Source organism: Lingula anatina, chromosome 4 (genome assembly GCF_051362555.1).
Source record: "Lingula anatina isolate TDL-2025a chromosome 4, LinAna3.0, whole genome shotgun sequence".
NCBI classification, from domain to species: domain Eukaryota; kingdom Metazoa; phylum Brachiopoda; class Lingulata; order Lingulida; family Lingulidae; genus Lingula; species Lingula anatina.
In genome coordinates, this window is record NC_141770.1 from 15,152,253 (window position 1) to 15,171,190 (window position 18,938).

Here is an 18,938-nt window from a genome sequence, read left to right on the forward strand (position 1 = left end):
ATTTAGTTTGATTTGTATTGTAAGATCAATTTAAATGCTTCTGCGATTCTTGTTTCACAGGTACGCTACTAGTTTTCCCTGACTGTGGATGGAGAAATCAATTCTAGCAGTAGAATAAAAGGCAAAATGCTGCTTTTTGAAGCGGTAATATACTTTGTTTGTGTCATACTGTTAGTAAATCCATACTTCATGTAGAAATTTGATTTGATAACTTGACAGGTGTACAAGCTACATGTTGAGTTTACTAAGTACACTAAAAAACTTTTTAGTTACTTTCATGTAGCACAAATTTTATTAACCAACAAAACAAAAGAACACTTTTCTGAGCAATTTTCTAATTTATTGTCCTCTTTTGCTCCTGTCGGCTGAAATATTCCGGAGCCAGGGGTTTTGAAGGCCCCTCCACATTGTTTGTACACCGATGCCATTGGCACTTGGTCTCGTAATGCTGAAGCAGGCAAATAGATGGCACCACAGTCCTGTGTTGCTGGCAGAAGATCATGAACATGAACAGAGTATGGAAAAAGCAAACATAGATATTTTTTTTATCATAAATTAGTTGAATAGGAGTTGACACCCTTTCAAGTGCATGAAAATATGAGACACAATTATTTGTTTTCTTTTTATTAATGTATTTTGCATGGATATTTTTTTTAAAGTTACCTAAAGCAAATTGAAAGAATCTAGTAGTCTTTGTGTGCTGTTGAGTCAGCTTATTATTAAAGAATTTAGACTGCTATTATTTCAACCGAGAGCAAGGTTATTATAAAAAAGTTATTGGTGAATGATAAATTGGCTGTGTAGATTTTAACAGACTTAAATATATGGATATGTAGTAATTTGCCTAAATGAATAGTTCAAACCTGGCAAAAAGATATTGAAAACTACCCAAAGGGTTGCATTTGGACACATGCTGAGAGACAAAAAGAAAAACGATGTCACTGGTTTTTAAATGGCTCAATTCTTTAAGATTATCTTAAATCAACCTAAAAATTTATGAGAGAGATTGGTAAAACTAACAAATAAATGAGTTGAGTGGAAATTAACTTCATTCTAGACAAGGTTTTGATTTTTCTTTTAGATATGCTAGCAGAACCATAGATGAAACCAGAGGCTTTGAGACGGAAGACCGAAGACAAGACAGGACAGCTTCAAGGTTGACCTTAGTTTAAAAAGTGTCTTACCATGTGTTTTTACATGAAGATTAAGTTATATCTGGCAATTGCATGGTATTACTTTTAAAGAAACTTTGTATGCAAGTTGTCAGTTGAAAATTATGTTTTGTTTTTTCCCTACTGTGGCTTAATTATATTGCCAAAGGAAAGATAGCTGGGAAAAATGTGTTCTTGGGAAAAAAAAAATCTTGATGAGGTTTTTCTGTATTATTTGATACTGAAGGTATGTATCTTTCCATTTTTTAGTTACATTAATAAACAATATGTATAAACAAATTATATTTCTTAACTGTGGCGTTATTTAAATACTTAAAGCAATAATAACTCTTCCTTTGAGATTCAAAAATCCGCATGAAATACATTGTAAAAAACGCATGGAAATATATTCTATTGTATTTTACCACTAAAACGGCCGTTATTGTAGGAAAACTAAAACCTGTGATTGTCAATAGGGCTTACGATGCCTTTTTTCCGGTCGACAAGTGCATTCGTTGCTAATGACGTAATGGTGTCAAGCGGATTCTCGCGTTCATTCGAGACCAAAATAACATGGCGCCAAACGCATTAGTGCAGACGCAGACGTAAGTTGCGAGTTTTTGTACAGTGCGTCGGATAACGAAAAGCCCAGAATGGCACACATTGTGGATATAAATGCATTTTTAACAAAAAGACGAATATATCTCATGAATCTTATATAGTGTTGGTGTTGTCTGCTTTTCCCGCGGTTTTAAGTAGGTCACCAGTGACTTTGCAATGTCAGAGAGAGCTCCGTCAGTTAAAATCTCTTAAGAGATTTTAACAAAAAACCGTACGTTTAGGAAAAAAACCCTGGATTAACTTTGAATGCAGGAATGGGGTCGTTGGCCATTGGTAAGTACGGGAAAATTGCCGTTTTTTCCAGGAAAATCCAATTTTTGGCCAAAACGAAGAGTTATTATGACTTTAATGTGTCAAAATCTAATATTAGTTTTGCTTCAATATTTGAGTGTGACACCCCATGGCATGAAGTTGGTGGCATAAGCCAGGCAAATGATTCATTTCCTTCATTATATCAACAGATTAAAATTGCACATTTTAATGGAATAAGGGGCAAATCAAAGAAATAAGTAGTCGGGTATTTAAATTAAAATCAGAAGATTTATTTAAGAAAAGCCATGAGCTGTCACTTGAAATACTATGCTACATTGGTGCTTTTTACAACCCATTTCAAAATTCTTACGATTTCAAATATAACCAACATAGAAATGCAATTCTTATTGGTATTAGTACTTGCTTTTTTTCTTTCTAAAACATTCATTCATTGAAACCTGGAAAAGAGCTCAGTTGTAGGAATTGCACCCAAATGTTCTTTTTGATGAGAACAGTTCTATGAAATCCTGTTCTGTTGTAGCTGCTGGCAAATGAAAACTTTGAAGATGTCAAGAATAAAACCCCTAATTTTGAATTTGCATTTTCAGGAGTAAACAACAATTAATGCCTTTTTTTTTTTCACTTTTAGAACAATTTTACGAATGCAGTGTTTATATTTACTGATATAACTTACAAGAAGCACTTGTCCCGGAATTCTAACCTTTGACAAACATCTGCAATATCATCCTCTACATCCTAGACATTTGAGATTCTGCAGCCTTTACTGGCTTATTTTGTGCACCATTTCAAAAAGTTTTGATGTAAAGAAAGGAAAAGTATTGCAGGTGTCTGCAGGTTTTTATTCTTAATATGTCATCAAAATTCATATTAATTATATAGTTTTCATAACCTTGTTTTTTTATCTTTTCAGGTAGGTATACAACTTCCCCCCAAGGAAGACTTTGCAATTGTAGACGGCTTCTCCCAGCAGACCCTTCTTGCTTAACAGAAAAACTTTTAAATATAATTTAACTTAATTTTAATTTCAAAGAAGCATCTTTTTTACGCGCTCAGAAAGTAAATTGTTCATTTCTTTACATCTTCATTTGTATCATGCATAAACAGAAAAATTCAGGAAAAATGCCTCATCTTTGTAAAATGGGTGCAGACTCCAGTGCAAGTGTTTTTTCATAATGTGATTTATATAACATTATTTATGCATCAAATATGATATTTCCTTATGGTCAGTGTCAGCTGTGTTGTTATAAGTTGTCTGGTGATTAAACTTTTCAAAAGAAAATAAAATACTGTCTTTGTTAAATTTATTTTTTTTTGCCAGTAAAGTTATTTTTTAAATCACGGTTTGTCAGTGGACGTACATCTTTTAAAAGTTCTTCATAAATATTGATGATCACAGGGAAGCGAGAGCAACTGATTTCAGTTCTCCAAATATTTAGAAAAAAAAAAGTTTGATAGTAATAATTTAGTAAATAATTTCATTGGGAGCAATTGGCTCATTTTACAAAAAAAAAAAAAAAAAAATTCATTTTATTCTTCAAGTTAAAACCCAACTTCAAAGATCTTTTCTAATCATGGTATTGCTGCTTTCATGATTTTGCCCATTAGAAAAGCTTTTAGAATGAAAAATATCAAGTTCAATCATACAACCAAATGAAAAAATCCACCTTTATTACATATACAGAAGTTTACATGGCCTTGAAATAACTTTAAAATGATTCTTTCTCTATCTCATAGACTTATCATGCTGTTTATGCCTGGATAAAAATTTCTGAATTAAAATCTTATTTTCCACTCGCATCTGCTAGACTGTAAAAGGAAAATAACTAGAAAAAATTACAATGCCCGTGCAATACAATTTAAATGATTGAAATATTCAGAGCATCACATATATGGAGGCATTGTTAAATAAATGATATTAAAATACCACTGGCCAAGACTTTTTTTGTACTGCACATCTCCGATCAATTGAAAAGAAATAACCTAATGTACAAATTTTCATATTTCCAGCAGGTATTCAACCCTTCATAGGCAGGATCCCCTAGTTTAACTGACATTTGCCCAATTCTTTATAGCCAACTGGTTTACCATATCACTTGATGACATACTATATAAATGCATATCTCAATTCCTGCTTTAAAAGGATTTTATGAACGTAAATAAATGTCACAGCATGCAATTTTGACATCAACCCAAAAAATTACTTTCAATATAAATCATAAAGTCCACAGGACAAAACTAGAGGACAACACAGTCAGATTTATAATCTGACCATGAACTGCCCTATTGACCAAATGCATGTAGTTCTACAGTGGATGTTACAGACCATTTACAGTGTACACAAATTCACACTTACATACTGACTGGACTTCCCACCCAAGGTGTGTTTCACACGAAAACTTAAAACAAAAATTGGTATTAACTTTTAGTCTAGAGCAAAATTTTTGTCTCCTGTGACCCAAGAAATAAATATCCATAACAGACCAACTTGATGGAATATTGTACCTGCTGTATAGCAAGTTTCAGACCAATATTTTAAGTAATAACTCTTATGGATTCAGCAGAAGCGGACCAGTTTTATGGTCTACAACCTACACCAATTTTTGAAGAAGTTCTTAAGTCAAACTTGCCTCTGGTCTACACCACAGATATGAAAACTACGCATTTTTGAATTTTTGTTTCACCTAGCTGCCAATTACAATACTTCAATTTCTGACATGTTTTAGCAGACACCTATGAAAAGAAGACCTTTCAACTGTGCAGAGTACAATATTGCAGCATATATTATACAATTGGCTGATATGTTGAATGCATCTGGATAATTAAGACAATGACTTCTTATCACAAGATGTCTAATTTGAACAAGAGGACAAAAATAAGACCCGGAACATACATGGCAAAATTTCTCATGGACTTCCATCAAAATTCTCTCTCCCAGAATGAAAATGTAATTTTTTTATCATGATACACTAAAACTGTCAGCACTTACACACACAATAAAAACAGCCATCCTACTCCTCATTGCAAATTTCCAAGATGCAAATCTTTTCAACCTACATCACAAACAGCTGAAAACATCACTCACTTGGTATGTTATATTTACCTAAGGCTCAATACTTATTGCTCTGAATGCCAACAATAATCATGAATTCACACTGAAATCCGACTTAATGATATGGCTATTTCTAAAGGCAAACAGTGTTAACCAATGAAAAATCTCAAGCCAGTCATTTGTAGCAGCTACTCACAGCGCAACAGATAAATCTGATCAGACGCGACAGTCCAGCGACAATAAAAAATGTCTGCGTTTCCACGATAAAATTCCACTGTATGACAATAATGAATTAATATTGTTCATGCATGACTAGGGCATAATTCTGTACATCTGCCCCATCAGAGGGAATACATCCAGATTTACACTTGCACTATACATGTTGGCCACTGACCTTTGACCTGACCTTCAACATAACCTTGACCTGACCCTGACCTTATTCAGTTGTCCCTACATTTGTCTGGAGGGATATAATGGAGGACAGAAGTGTGCTGATTACGGTCATCATCCACCAATAATGTCACAGTTTTCTTCCAGTAGTCGAAACTGATTCTAGAACTCTGAAAAAGCAACAAGTTGTTTCTGCTTTATATGTAAAGAGCTAATTACATATAAATCTTTCAAAAAGATATATATATAATTTTAAAAAATTCATCCATAACCTAAAATTACTTTTTAACACATGACAACATGGGCATATATTGTAAATTTTGGGACATCATTATATTATTAATCCCTCTCAATCTGAAATTACAGAACAATATTTAATTTACAAATAAAAACATCCCGGCTACTATTCCCTACCTTCTCCAGTGCACTGCAGTCCTTATCTTTGTGGAGATAGTGCTCCTGCCAGAACAATAACAGGTCTCTGAAATATAAGAGGACTTAAATAAATCCTCACATTACGCTGTGTTTGAATGTCTATACTCTAAAACGTAAACACAACAAAAAACGTCTCCACAGTATTATCTGAGTTTTTTCATCCACTTCTATTATCAAGGGTAGTTATAATTTCACAATTTATAATGTTTTCATCCCATTTTAATAGTTAAAGACAAACCCTTCTATTATTCAAATAATATCTTAACTATTCATCATTTTTCATATTTCAATGACAATGTGCTTTCTGACAAGAGTTCAACCTTCTCACATTCCTATTTCCAGTCCAAAGAGCGACTTACAAATCACTATATTGCTTTCCCTTGTTCATCAATTATGTTCAAAATTTGTGGATTATTACTGTACCTGAAATTCTTCATGAGGACATCGCCGCCTTTCTTCTCATGGGGACGACAGTACTTCTCCTCTCTCAGAGCAGACAAATATTTTGGAAGTTCTCCGCGGCGGTTGGCAAACATGAGGAATACTAACGTTGTGTTCAGGCAGCTCACATTTTCCTGGATGAAATTAATAAATAAATAAATAAATAAATAAATAAATAAATAAATCACAAAACCTTTTAAGATTCTATACACAAGCATAGTATCTGCCTATTCTTCAACTTTGGACTGGAAGGCCTCAGCAAGCTGCTTATCACTATTAATCGAAATCAAAAACCCAACTCAGTTTACCAAGTACTACAAATGAAAATACTTACTAGTAAGTTCAAGTCAAACTCATCTTACCTGTGTCAGAGTTTGTACATTGATGATATTGACCAGGCGGTGGAGGTAGTCGACTTGCCTCCCAAACTCATCCAGGTACTTGAGCAAATGGCATTCTTTTGTTACATAATCTGAAGACAGAAGTTCAAATAGAACTGGTGATAATCATTTTTGTACATTCAGTGACTTTTTCAATCTCATTTGCCAAAAAATTAAAAAAAGAATAATAAATAAATTAAAAATAATAATAATAAAAAATAAAAATAAAAAACAGATTCTTAAATCCAGGATTGTGAAATGCAACTGAAACAGCTGCAGCTGCCGTCTTTTCTTTCTAAGTTGATGGGGTGAAAATTCATATCAAACTAGAGGATCAGAGAGGCGATACCGCCTCTGGATATTGTACCACCAGCTGGAGTAAGCGCATTCGTATGGACCCCCCCCCCCCAAAAAAAAAAAAAAAAAAAAAAAAAATTGGACACCACCACCAGTCTTGTGCTTGACAAGCTTTATAAAATGCAATAAACAAGAGTTCTAAAAATATGAAAAAAAAAAAAAAAATCAAAAAAACATAACAGTTAAAATGGTCCAATCAAGGAGATGTCCAAATTAACCTGTATTTTCCTAACACTGATCACTCCTGTGATTTTCTAGACAATAGGCCTATTGGTTTTCCTTGAAATGCATTATCAGTAATGCATAAACTGGATGCTGACAAAAGAGAAAACCTAGGAACAACACTGGGCAGATCCATGCTAGTTTTGAAGATATGAAGGGCAAGAAAATATGCAGAGTTCAGTTTGAGGTAAAAAAGTAGGTCAAAGGTCAATTTCAAGGTCACAGTATATGACTTCCTATATAAGTTCAATAGTAGCTATGGGCATTTCTTTGCCAATGTTGGAGATATGAAGGCCAGGAAACATGCAAAGTGCAGTTTATCATAAATAGTAGGTCAAAGGTCAATTTCAAGGTCACAGTAAGATTGCCAGTATATGACTTCCTATTCAAGTTCAATAGTAACTTTGGACCTATTTCTGCCATTTTTCGAGATATAAGGGATAGAAAATTTGCAAAGTTCAGTTCATGTTGAAAAGTAGGTCAAAGGTCAATTTCAAGGTCACAATAAGAATGCCAGTATATGACTTCCTATTCAAGTTCAACAGTAACTATGGGTGTATCTCTGCCAGTTTTGGAGATATAAGGGCTGGAAAATTTGCAAAGTTCAGTTCATGGTGAAAAGTATGTCAAAGGTCAATTAAAAGGTCACAGTTAGATTATCAGTATATAACTTCCTATTCAAGTTCAATAGTAACTATGGGTGTATCTCTGCCAGTTTTGGAGATATAAGGGCTAGAAAATTTGCAAAGTTCAGTTTATGGTGAAAAGTAGGTCAAAGGTCAATTTAAAGGTCACAGTTAGATTATCAGTATATAACTTCCTATTCAAGTTCAATAGTAACTATGGGTGTATCTCTGCCAGTTTTGGAGATATAAGGGCTAGAAAATTTGCAAAGTTCAGTTCATGGTGAAAAGTAGGTCAAAGGTCAATTTAAAGGTCACAGTTAGATTATCAGTATATAACTTCCTATTCAAGTTCAATAGTAACTATGGGTGTATCTCTGCCAGTTTTGGAGATATAAGGGCTAGAAAATTTGCAAAGTTCAGTTCATGGTGAAAAGTAGGTCAAAGGTCAATTTAAAGGTCACAGTTAGATTACTTGTATATAACTTCCTATTCAAGTTCAATAGTACCTATGGGCGTATCTCTGCCAGTTTTGGAATATTTAACATTTTTCCCACTGAATATTGCGATGTTGTAATTTTTGATATAGCGCAATGCCTAAACCATATCGAAAACAAAAAAATGGACACCACCTCCAGTATTGCACTTGACAAGTTCTACAAAGTGAGATGAACAAAAGGTCTCTGGCATTTACCATTCCAGAATAAAGGCAAGTTTTTAGTTTTGTTATCTAATGGCTGCTTCTCCCGTGAAAATGCACCGATTGACCCCAAACTCCCAAAGATGAAAGGAGTCCCCAATTGTAACCCCTCACTGTAACAGGAGAGCTTAGATCTGTGTAGTTTCCAAAAAATAGCACAAACAAATATTTTTTTGCAGAAAATTCCCATTTTTAGAAAATTTTGGCTTGTTTGTCCTTGAAAAAAAGGTCAAAAGTCAAATCAAAGGGCATATTTGGAATCTCCACATATGACTTTCGGTCAGACTTCTGTAGTAATTTTTCCCATAATTCCTTTGGTTTGGGAGATATTTAGCCTTGAATTTTCAAAAATTTTGACAAGGGTGCGTTTCAACAAGTGTCACGCCCAGGCCAATGCACCGACAGAGACAAAAAACCCAGGGTGTTCAAGTTGAGATTATATGTGACCTAAATCCAAGAGATGGGGACACAGGTCCTGGCGGTCTAGGAGGAGAAGCGGTAACGGTGACTTGTTTCCGGCGCCCGACTGCGGAGCCGCAGGAGCCGGCGGAGCTGTACGAGACGGGTCGGGACTAAAACCATGAGTACCGCCAGCGTATACGCTGGTGGTACTAATAACCATATAGATCTTTAAGCAATAAATAAGTTATTACAAAGATGTACCTATGAAGATCTACTATAAAAATGTAATATCTAATCCGGGGTTTCGTTCCTTATGCCTTCTTCTCGGATTTGAAGAAAAAAAAAAAGAAATTTCATTCATTACCTTTTTTTATCAAATTACATTTTTATAGTTGATCTTCATAGATGCATCTTTATAATAACTTATTCTGGAAGGGGTGAAACAAACATGGTACCTACCTGCAAACTCGGGCTGTATTGTGGTGAAGTGTTCCAGAGATAAAATCAGACTCCTCAGGAACATATTGGAATCCACCAAATTTCTATTGACAGTGGCAATGAATTTGTCTACCTGTAAGACAGTAAAATTTCTCTAATCTAAAAAAAACTTATGATTCTTTTCTTAGCAAGCAAAATAGATTACTTTTTTGAGCAAATACTTCATCTATGCCTAAAGATGTACCTAAGATCTTTGAGTAGGTAATGTTTTAAATAAGTACAAGTTAAATTCTGGGCATAACTACCACAGAATATGATTTCCACTCCTTTATATTGGTATCCTACTATGATTTTAATTAAAATACTTTTAAAATCTTATACTCTATAACTGCTACTATTTCAATGGCAAAAGCATTTGTGAAAGTACTTTGTGCAACAAATATAACTGCAAATTTGTTTTTAGGAGAAATGTACGAGCCTATAAAAATAATTCATTTTTGTATTTTTTTAACTCAAGTGGTTCCAATGAAATTATTGCAAGAACAATTCTGTGTGCCCTCCCCAAGTCTCACCTTCTGTTTTGTACTGAGCACCTTGTCAAAAGCCTTGAAAGCCTCACAGTTAAACTTGACCAGCTCTCCCAGGAGGTCAAAGCTGCTCTGGAGTATCTCCTTGGGACGGATGTCGTACTCCACTATATTGCTGGCCACATGCTGAAATAGGAGAATTTGTTATTGCTTTCAATATTTTTCATCGGTATTGGATATGATTTCAGTGTTGAACTTCCCAGGAAAATTATACCTTTGTTAGGTAAAAGGCTTATGTTCACTGTGAACCAAATAAACCAATAGATATATTAACATTCAGACCGACTAATATTGACAACCCTGTGACGAGAGAGAGAACAAGAGCCAGAGATGGAAATCTATACCTGAAGCAGTCCCCTTCTCAGTAAGAAAATCTGATCACAGTAAGAGGTCCTGCCCCTCAGGTAGCTCTCCACAGCCCTAGCCAGCCAGAACCTGAAGGTGGAAGCATTGGGCTCCTTCTTCAACACCTCCACTATCTTTGTGAGCAGTCCTTTGCTCCCTTTACACATTAGCTGACTGAAATAGAAGACCAAATGTGCTTTTGGTGATTTTAAGTATTTATTCATTTATTCACTCACTCAGTCAGTTAATCAATCCCCCAATAGGTTTTAACTCAAACAGACTGCCTATAGCCTTCTTGCCACTGCAAATGATAAGGGTTCTTTATACTGCTATTTAACGTGTATTGCCTTACACTGTACATATGTATTGCCCTGGTACTGTTGGCATCTTTCCTTATCCACAACAAACATTTTCATAAAAATGGGGCATGAAGATGCTGGTATCTCATCATTATTATAAGAAAGGACAAGAAATGATCTGGTGGATCCCTTTCATTAACTTTACTCTTGTTTTGATTTTTTTTGCTTTTTTTTTTTTTTTTTTTGTATTTTGATTTAATATCATAAATATGGAGAACATGCAATCCACATTACTGTTGCTTAAAATAGCACTATGTTTCTTACTTACGTGTTGATATTTTCCAGATCTCCTACCACCAGAGGTGTTGCAGCCTTCTCTGAAATTTACAAAGAGATAACATATTATCTTATCTCAAAACAAAATTTAATAAAGTTGCAGGGCACATAAGGAGCAGTACACATTCACATGGCAAAATTCTCATTTTCCTAGAATTTTCAAATTTATCGTATCCAAAACCACTGAAAAATGTGCTTTAAATTTCTTATTTTCAGCATTGTGAGTTAAATTCATTTCCATCTTGATTGTGACTAAAAATCAAGAAATTTAAACAAACCATAAGCCTTGTAAACATTTTGTGAAAAAATAATTGCTCTTAAAACAAGATAAGATGAATAATTGATTACATTTTCATCCTTAATAAAAACTGACTTTTTTCAATACTTTTATTTTTTGAATACTGCTGAAAAAATAGCTTACCATTTATCCTCTTCAACTCACTAAGTTCTGATCTGGACAGTAATAAATGCTTGTAGCTGAAACCAAAAAGTATCCAGTGAAAAGAAAGAATGATTTCATAATCATAAAAATACTTTTAGTAAAATCATAAAAATTCATTACAAAATTTTAATATAGCATGACTGCAGTATGACAAACAACCCATTGCTACAAGGCTGTTCCAAAAAACACATTACTTCACTGGCCATATGCCACTACCAGGGCCTAAAAACATCAGCCAGCTAGTTACTAAAACCAGGCCAGTAAATTTTTCTTAAATTGCTCAAGTTTCTGGTCACTATTTCTGCTGTGGGTCAAGTGGATTCTTAGACCTTGGTGGTGCAAAGGGCCCAGTGTTAGCCTTAAATGGCAGACTAAAAGATTCGGGGATCAAATATGGTGACCCACTTAAAAGCATGCTGCTTAATTCCCAAATAGACACTGAATACATTCCCGCAGGGATAATGCAACAAGCATTCAAGTGGGTTGGCCATATTTGATCTGTGGATCCGTTAGTCCGCTGTCTTGAATACACTCTAATGAGATTTCGGCACAGATTGCTCTACTTACTCAGAATGATCACAGAAGCTATGGACCAATCGCAGGAACTGGATCTTTAAGGCCACCTCTGGACTGCACTCGCAGCTTGCATTGTGCCCACGTAACCTGTGCCGGCTGTTGTTTCTATGCCTGAAATAGAGATGCAAGTTGTGCCCCTTTTATCTTAGATATTTTCGCATCATTTTTAACCTAAAACAAGGGATTTGTGTCAGTGTGAGAATCAATCTTTGCCTACTGTCGTTTCTGAGACTTATATACTAAATTATGTTTTTTTATGTTCACGTCTCCTATTTGACACATGCTCATCACCAGTTTATTCATTAAGTTAGTAATTTAATCCATAAACAAATTTGAATATACAATAAATCTTATAGTCTGTTATATATTGCATCAGATGTGCAAATTGCTCGACATTTACTTGCATAGCATCCTCAATTCATCTTTGACTTTTCAGCAGATGATTGAAATTAATAATAGCACCTTAACCTTTGAAGGGATGAATAACGCACTTTTCATTAATTTCACTTCATTCTACAGAGGCATTAACACTTACATTTGGCACTTCCAAATAAACTGGTCAAAAAAGTTACTGAGTGCTGGAATCAACTTCAGTTCTGCTAATTTTCTTTGTACCTGAAAGACGTTTAATAAACCATTTATTAAATGGAGCATTAATGACACTATTAAACATCATTTTAATACAAACAAAATTAAAAGTTACAAAAAAGAAAGAAACTCATTGAAAGAATTACTGACTACAGGAAAAGACAATTCAATACTTATCTATCACCTCTGGAATTAAGAACTTAAAAAAAAAAAAAATGACTTATTAATGAGTACTTAAACTGCACCACTGATTTTTCTGTTTTCCAATGAGGAAGAAACCTAAGTCACAGCCTTTACTTTTCCCTGTATTTCTCCAACAAGAAGAAGACCAACTTGAAGGACCAAGTCTTACCTTCTTCCTGTGTTTTCCGACTAGAAACAGACCTAGGACGTAGACCACCTCTACTCTGTTGATCAGGTCGTAGCAAATCCTCACGCCTGGTTGCTGCATCATTGGACCATGTGCTGTCGCTGCCTCAGAGATTCCTAACAATAGGTGGAGCCACAGTCAGTGCATTTATAAATATCTTAATATAAAAAAATTTAAAATGTGGGGACTGAGCTAACTTCATCCACACTAATGTTACACTAATGCAACTTGAGGACAAAGAACTGTCCTGTTAAAAGAACTTAAAGCTGGTTTTAAACTTTAAGAAGAAATTTTTATTTTATTCAGTGCAAGATAAATAAAACTATTGGATTTTACTATTGGATAAAACTATTGGATTTTACAATAAATCAATACAGATGGTAAAAAAACATCAAATTGAAATTTGTCCTACAAGTTCAATATCTTACTTAATTGGACTTCTTCTGATTGCATCAGAAGTAGACTTTAATTTAACTTCTTGTCTATATTTCTTTGGTGAAACTGACCCAGACTTATCTTAGACATACACTTTTTTTAGTCAAACATGAGCTAAATAAAACATGGGGGACTCTCTGTCACATTACACAGGCTCAATCTCTATTGAACTATACCAATGACTTTCTGTTACAGGGACCCCCAGTTTCCTCACACCTGCAGTAAGCCGAAGATGGCCCCACACAAAGGAACTGCACGACCCTCCACATACCTCCTATGAACTCCGCAAAGTCATCCACCTCTGGTTGGTCTATGGAGTCGGCTAGCGTGTTGTCTATCCATTCCATCCAACAGTCCAACTCACTGTGTTTATTTCTGTAGCGAGGGGAGTCTGGAAACCAGGAGAAAAAAGGTTATAGACAGCAAATATGTATTATACAAATACAATGTTCATAACAACCTACAAATAGCACAAACAAAAATAATACTTATCATTATAAAATTATGAAATTTTAACAATTTTCTCTTTATCACCAAAGTATACCCTACTCAAACTGTTGAAAAATTTACAATCTAATATTACTTACACTACTTAGAATACAAAATATCAGCCTCACACAAAAACTAGTCTCAATTAGCAGAAGGAAGTAAACAATACTAAATTGGTTCTGGCAAATTTATCATTTAATTAAAATCAAATAATTTCAAATTTTGAGTTCAGTTTAAATAATCTAGATATTTTGCATAAAAAATCACATTCTGCAATGACCACAGATAATGAAGAATTACATCGCCAGCAAGTTTGAACTAAATAACAAAGTAATAATATTTTACAGTTGTCAAGAATCAGAAGTGTTTCTGAATTCTATATCAAAGAAGGGCTGCATTTGTCTGTTACTACTCAGCATCAAACTATGACCCATTTTATAAATAACTTTAACTGCAAAATTGATATTTTAACTATTTGACCGAAAATTTTCAGTCCACTTGCCCTAAAATAAATCAGTCGTAGCCTAAATAAATGAAATATCGTGCCCATTTAATAACAATTACAGACATTGGTAATTTTACAAGAAAATTAATAATAAAAGTGGATTATTGTGGATTTATCTTGGACACAAGTAGAGTAATTTAAGTTTTGAAAAATTCTCAACTAAATTTGTTTAGCGTTGTCTACTTACATGAGTGGTAGAGGTTGGCAACAATATTGACTAGCCTGGGAAGAAGGTCCTGCAATCCAAGTAATAAGTCTGGAAAATAAACCAATTATCAATATAATTACATGTATCTTAATAGAAAGGTCCCAGTTCTATGGCAGCAAATGCACTGTTGACGGAAGTTCACAGAAGAATCAAAATCCATATAGCCGAAGATTGATTTATAGCCAAGTCAAAAATTAAAATCAAATAAATAGATAAACACTGAAGTAGTCACATGACCCATTAGTTTTTAAACCCTGGAGTTCCAACGGGCCAGTAGGCTAAAAACTTTCTGACAGAGACCATTTTCCATTTTTTTTTCTTCAGACAGGTGGAATTTTCCTCGAATCCAGTGTCTGTTTTTTCGAAATGAGTCTGTGTTGGCATACCTTGGTTTACGTCCCTTATGTTGATGAAGCCTGTGGTCCTTTTCTGTTTGTTCTGAGCAAACACTGAAACAAACAAATAAAAGAAACAGTAGAGAAAAATTCCAACCACTGCTCAGAATTGACTCATTTTTCATTGCATTTCACACCACAGAGGTGTTATCCAGGTGTTGGTAAACTGGTTTAAATAACCTGTAATAGTACCCTGCTTAATAAAAACTTACAAAACCGACGCCCACATAACCTTTGTGATTAGAGTTACAAAGGAAAAATATGGAATGCCGCAGTAAAACTAACTGTACACTATATACTACCTATATTATTTATATACATAACACATGACTATGGTTACAATGACAGTTTTTATTCAAACAACAGCTAGTCTCTGCATTATACTTAAACACGTCAAGGCATATTCATCAGGAAATGAACTGTAAGTGATTAAAGTTTTTAATAAGAATTGGACCAAAAAAAAAACAAAAAAACTTCAAACTATCATATGTGGAGACTGTCATCTCTACATGCTTACTTACAGGATGATTTGTTTTCATAGACGTCCAAGTCAGAGATGGTTACAGCCAGGATGCGGCAGAAGTTGGCCAATTTTGCGTCATCAAAGCAGGCTATAAGGCTTCGGAGGTTCGCTAAAAAAAAAAGATCAACATATTTCTCATTTTTGTATTCACTCAAAAATAAATTAATAACAAACAAACATATATGAAAAATCAATTCAAAAGAATTCAAAAATATATACAAAAAAATTGAAAAAAAGAAAGAGCTTTCTTGACATCCTGATCTTAATCAGAAATATTATCCACACATAGATTTATGGTTGTGTTTTATTATAGTTTTAAAAGCTGTAAACCACAAAAAAAAAAAAAAAAAAAAAAAAAAAAAAAAAAAAAAAAAAGATTATCCTTTAGGGAAAAAAATATCTGACTGAAATCTATATAAAAATTACCACTCACGAATTTTGGTCAGGTTCAGGGTGGTCTTCCGCGCCTGGAGCAGGTCCTCGAGCAGCCCACAGGCTGTGATGGCGGTGACGTCATGAGCCAGGAGGGTAAATAAGTACACCAAAAGGTCCTCGTTTTCTGACAGCTCGTCTGATATCTGTTCACCGATTTCCTGGCAGGTAAAATTATATATAGCTATATAAACACAGATATATGTGCACTCCCACACATACTCACTCACTCAAAGACACATACTGTATATATCAAAATTGTGATAATAAGAGTTAATTGATTAGAAAACAAATTATAGATAATGTAAACATTTAAATAAAACCTGTATCAGAGTAAAAGTACAAAATTTTCTTCTATCCAAATGACCTATTCTTCACTTAAGCAATATTAATTCAGAGGAAAAATTGATCCAGCACTGAAGTCAGAGAAGTGCAGTGACTTGCAACTTCTTCCGTATAAGACGACTTAAAACAAAGGATATATAAACTTCAGCAAAACGTGCACCCCATGTAAGATGACTTAAAACATAAAGGATATATAAACTTCAGCAAAACGTACACCCCATATATTTCATGTTTTTACTTTAACTGGAATGTTCCCGAGTGGCTATGGCTACAACAGGAAAGCTCAAGATGGATACTTACTGTAGATACAATTTTTGTGAGTGCTTCCATGCATACACTTTTTACCCTCAAATCTTTTTGGCAATCTGTGAAAAAATACAGTCAATAAAATTTAAAAGATTTAATACATATATCATAAGAAAATCTATGCAAAGAAGTGATGTGTAAATTTTAGTTATCAGTATTTAAACTATGTAGAAGGGTGTAAATTGTAGTGCATCTTCTTATTTATTTAAACCCTGGAATGGACACAGTTGGGAAGTCAGCCAGGATCCAGAACTATGTTACATCTTTACTTAATGCATAACAAATGATTAAAATATAATATAAATAAGCATGTATAACCATACCCAGCTCTTTGGAATGCTTAAACCTTTATATAAATATCAGTAACATATAATCTTAATGCTGATAAATGGACAAATATGAAATATTTTGCTAAAAAATTTCTGAAAATATCATTTCAAAGCTCCTGTATTATAAAAGAGCCCAATGACTTCCTTCTTTTGCCCCTTCAACTGACCCTTATTTGACCCTTGCCTGACCATAACTGACCTTTTCTACTCCAAGCTGTCAGTTGTAAACACGAAGAATACATTAAAATCCTTACTAATATCTGAAATCAAAAGAAAATATGTATACAGTATATTGCATGATTTTTATTTACTAGGCCTGAGGATCATAAATATCTTAACCTTAAAGATCTCATTCATTAGATGTTGACATTCAATTATAGTGACACAAAATGAATTTTAACTTCAAATTACCAAACCTAAAATGAATGTTACCCCAAAACATCACATATCACTAATCAAAAATGATTTGTTTTCTCTGTTATATGCATGCTTTGAACTTATTTCTTTCTTATCAAAACTGATCTCAGATTTCTTACCCGGATTCCATCATATTCTTTAAATATTTTTGCATATCTGTTCTGTTCTTCCTCTGCAGTTGCTTCTTCATGACTCCTCCTTGTTTCAAAATTACTGAGATTGCTTAAAAGGTTCTGGAAAATCAGACATTATATTGCTGACCTGTAATTATTATCATAATCATTTTTATGGGCATTATGGAATAAAGTTTGTGGAGAACTTGTCACTTTGTTATTTTTACTATATTTCTCATACTATCCACGCACTTAAAATCATATCCAAATGACGACTGGATAATTTGCTGGGAAAAGACTTTTGTCACATCTGTTAAAAAGTGCAATGCACTTCAAGACTTCACAACATGCTGCTGGTCCTGTGATTGCAAAATGTTTCAAATCAAAACAATGAAGAATCCAACAATATACAAATTATACCTTTAAAAGTTCAAATAATGTATCTTCCTCGTCATCTTCCAGAACAGAATGTTTTACGAAGGGGGAGTGACAACACGTGCCTACAGACACACTGTATCTGTCCAGATCTGCTACCAATGTGGGAATGCCTTGCAGATCCTCTCTCTCATCCAACTCATCAAGAATGTCAGAAGGCACCTGGAAAAAGAATTGATGGACTTAATTTTACACATCATCATTTTTATCACAATTACTACTTGAAAGGCCACTATTTGAATCCACCAAATATTTATTGTTTAATGTTTTTAGACTACAAAATATCCCAACTGGTTTTTTTGGTGGTAAAAGCTTTTATTCCAAATAAATTAATATGAAAAGTTCTCCTGTTTATGCTTTATGGGTTTAAGTGCAATATAAACGTCAACCCCTCTCAAGATGCTAGCCATTACAAGGAAGTCATTGTAAATGCAAGTCAACATACGTCGCATGTCAAAGTAAAATACCTCAAAATAGGTGGCAAGTTTTCACGATTTCGAGGAAGGAAAAACTGGATATTAAAACCCGTGAGAAATGAATGATGTATCTGTTATCTTAAGACAAAGAAATACGATAAAGCTTTCTCAATCTGTGAAAACGACGGCGTGTGAGATGCCCATTAACTGAACCACTTCCCTCAACTCTCGAGAAATTCGGGCAACCCTCCGTACCTGAGAGAGACTATTATAAGTGACTCCTACAGTTTCTCGCAACAATAACTTTCTAGTAACGTCTTCAGGTTGGCGGCGTTTCAGCAGGCTACACGTAGCCATGATGCTGGGCCTTTACAGTGGTCTTATGGAGATTTTTCGGCGACTGAAACAAAAGCGAATTGGATACGGCGGCAAATGTAGTCAACTGCGCAGCAGAGCGGGGCACTTCCCAGATGGCCGCTTAAAGCAATGAAATTTGATATGATTTTCCTTTAATAAATAAACTTCAGCCATTCAATGAAGTTTACAGAATACAACCAAAAAGAAG

The 18,938-nt window shown here is 34.2% G+C and overlaps 1 protein-coding gene and 1 long non-coding RNA gene across 2 annotated transcripts; one reads left to right on the forward strand and one right to left on the reverse strand.

The window, feature by feature from the left end:
• The first annotated feature begins 85 nt into the window (after positions 1-85).
• On the forward strand, positions 86-3,345 carry LOC147762347 (uncharacterized). Its single transcript, XR_015334145.1, has 3 exons — positions 86-515; positions 1,082-1,398; positions 2,956-3,345. It is a non-coding gene; the product is annotated as an uncharacterized LOC147762347 (long non-coding RNA).
• Positions 3,346-3,696: 351 nt separating this feature from the next.
• LOC106150365 (short transient receptor potential channel 4-associated protein) lies at positions 3,697-18,844 on the reverse strand. Its single transcript, XM_013523109.2, has 22 exons — positions 18,629-18,844; positions 17,943-18,119; positions 17,529-17,642; positions 17,192-17,252; positions 16,658-16,722; positions 16,014-16,173; positions 15,579-15,689; positions 15,049-15,111; positions 14,642-14,710; positions 13,732-13,851; positions 13,008-13,141; positions 12,603-12,682; positions 12,059-12,178; positions 11,471-11,526; positions 11,042-11,090; positions 10,414-10,588; positions 10,055-10,195; positions 9,504-9,615; positions 6,723-6,832; positions 6,343-6,494; positions 5,899-5,965; positions 3,697-5,654 (listed from the first exon to the last, which is right to left on the reverse strand). Exons 1-22 carry the CDS (start codon positions 18,728-18,730, stop codon positions 5,535-5,537), a joined length of 2,358 nt encoding a protein of 785 aa, XP_013378563.1. The 5' UTR covers positions 18,731-18,844; the 3' UTR covers positions 3,697-5,534.
• Positions 18,845-18,938: the final 94 nt, after the last annotated feature.

Excerpts from the sequence above, each read along its gene's own strand:
- LOC106150365 (XM_013523109.2), bottom strand. The coding sequence starts at position 18,730 with ATGGCTACGTGTAGCCTGCTGAAACGCCGCCAACCTGAAGACGTTACT. Across the intron at positions 10,196-10,413 it reads TGAGAAGGGGACTGCTTCAG|CATGTGGCCAGCAATATAGT; the intron begins GTATAGATTTCC and ends CTCCTATTTCAG. Across the intron at positions 9,616-10,054 it reads TGCTCAGTACAAAACAGAAG|GTAGACAAATTCATTGCCAC; the intron begins GTGAGACTTGGG and ends ACTGTCTTACAG.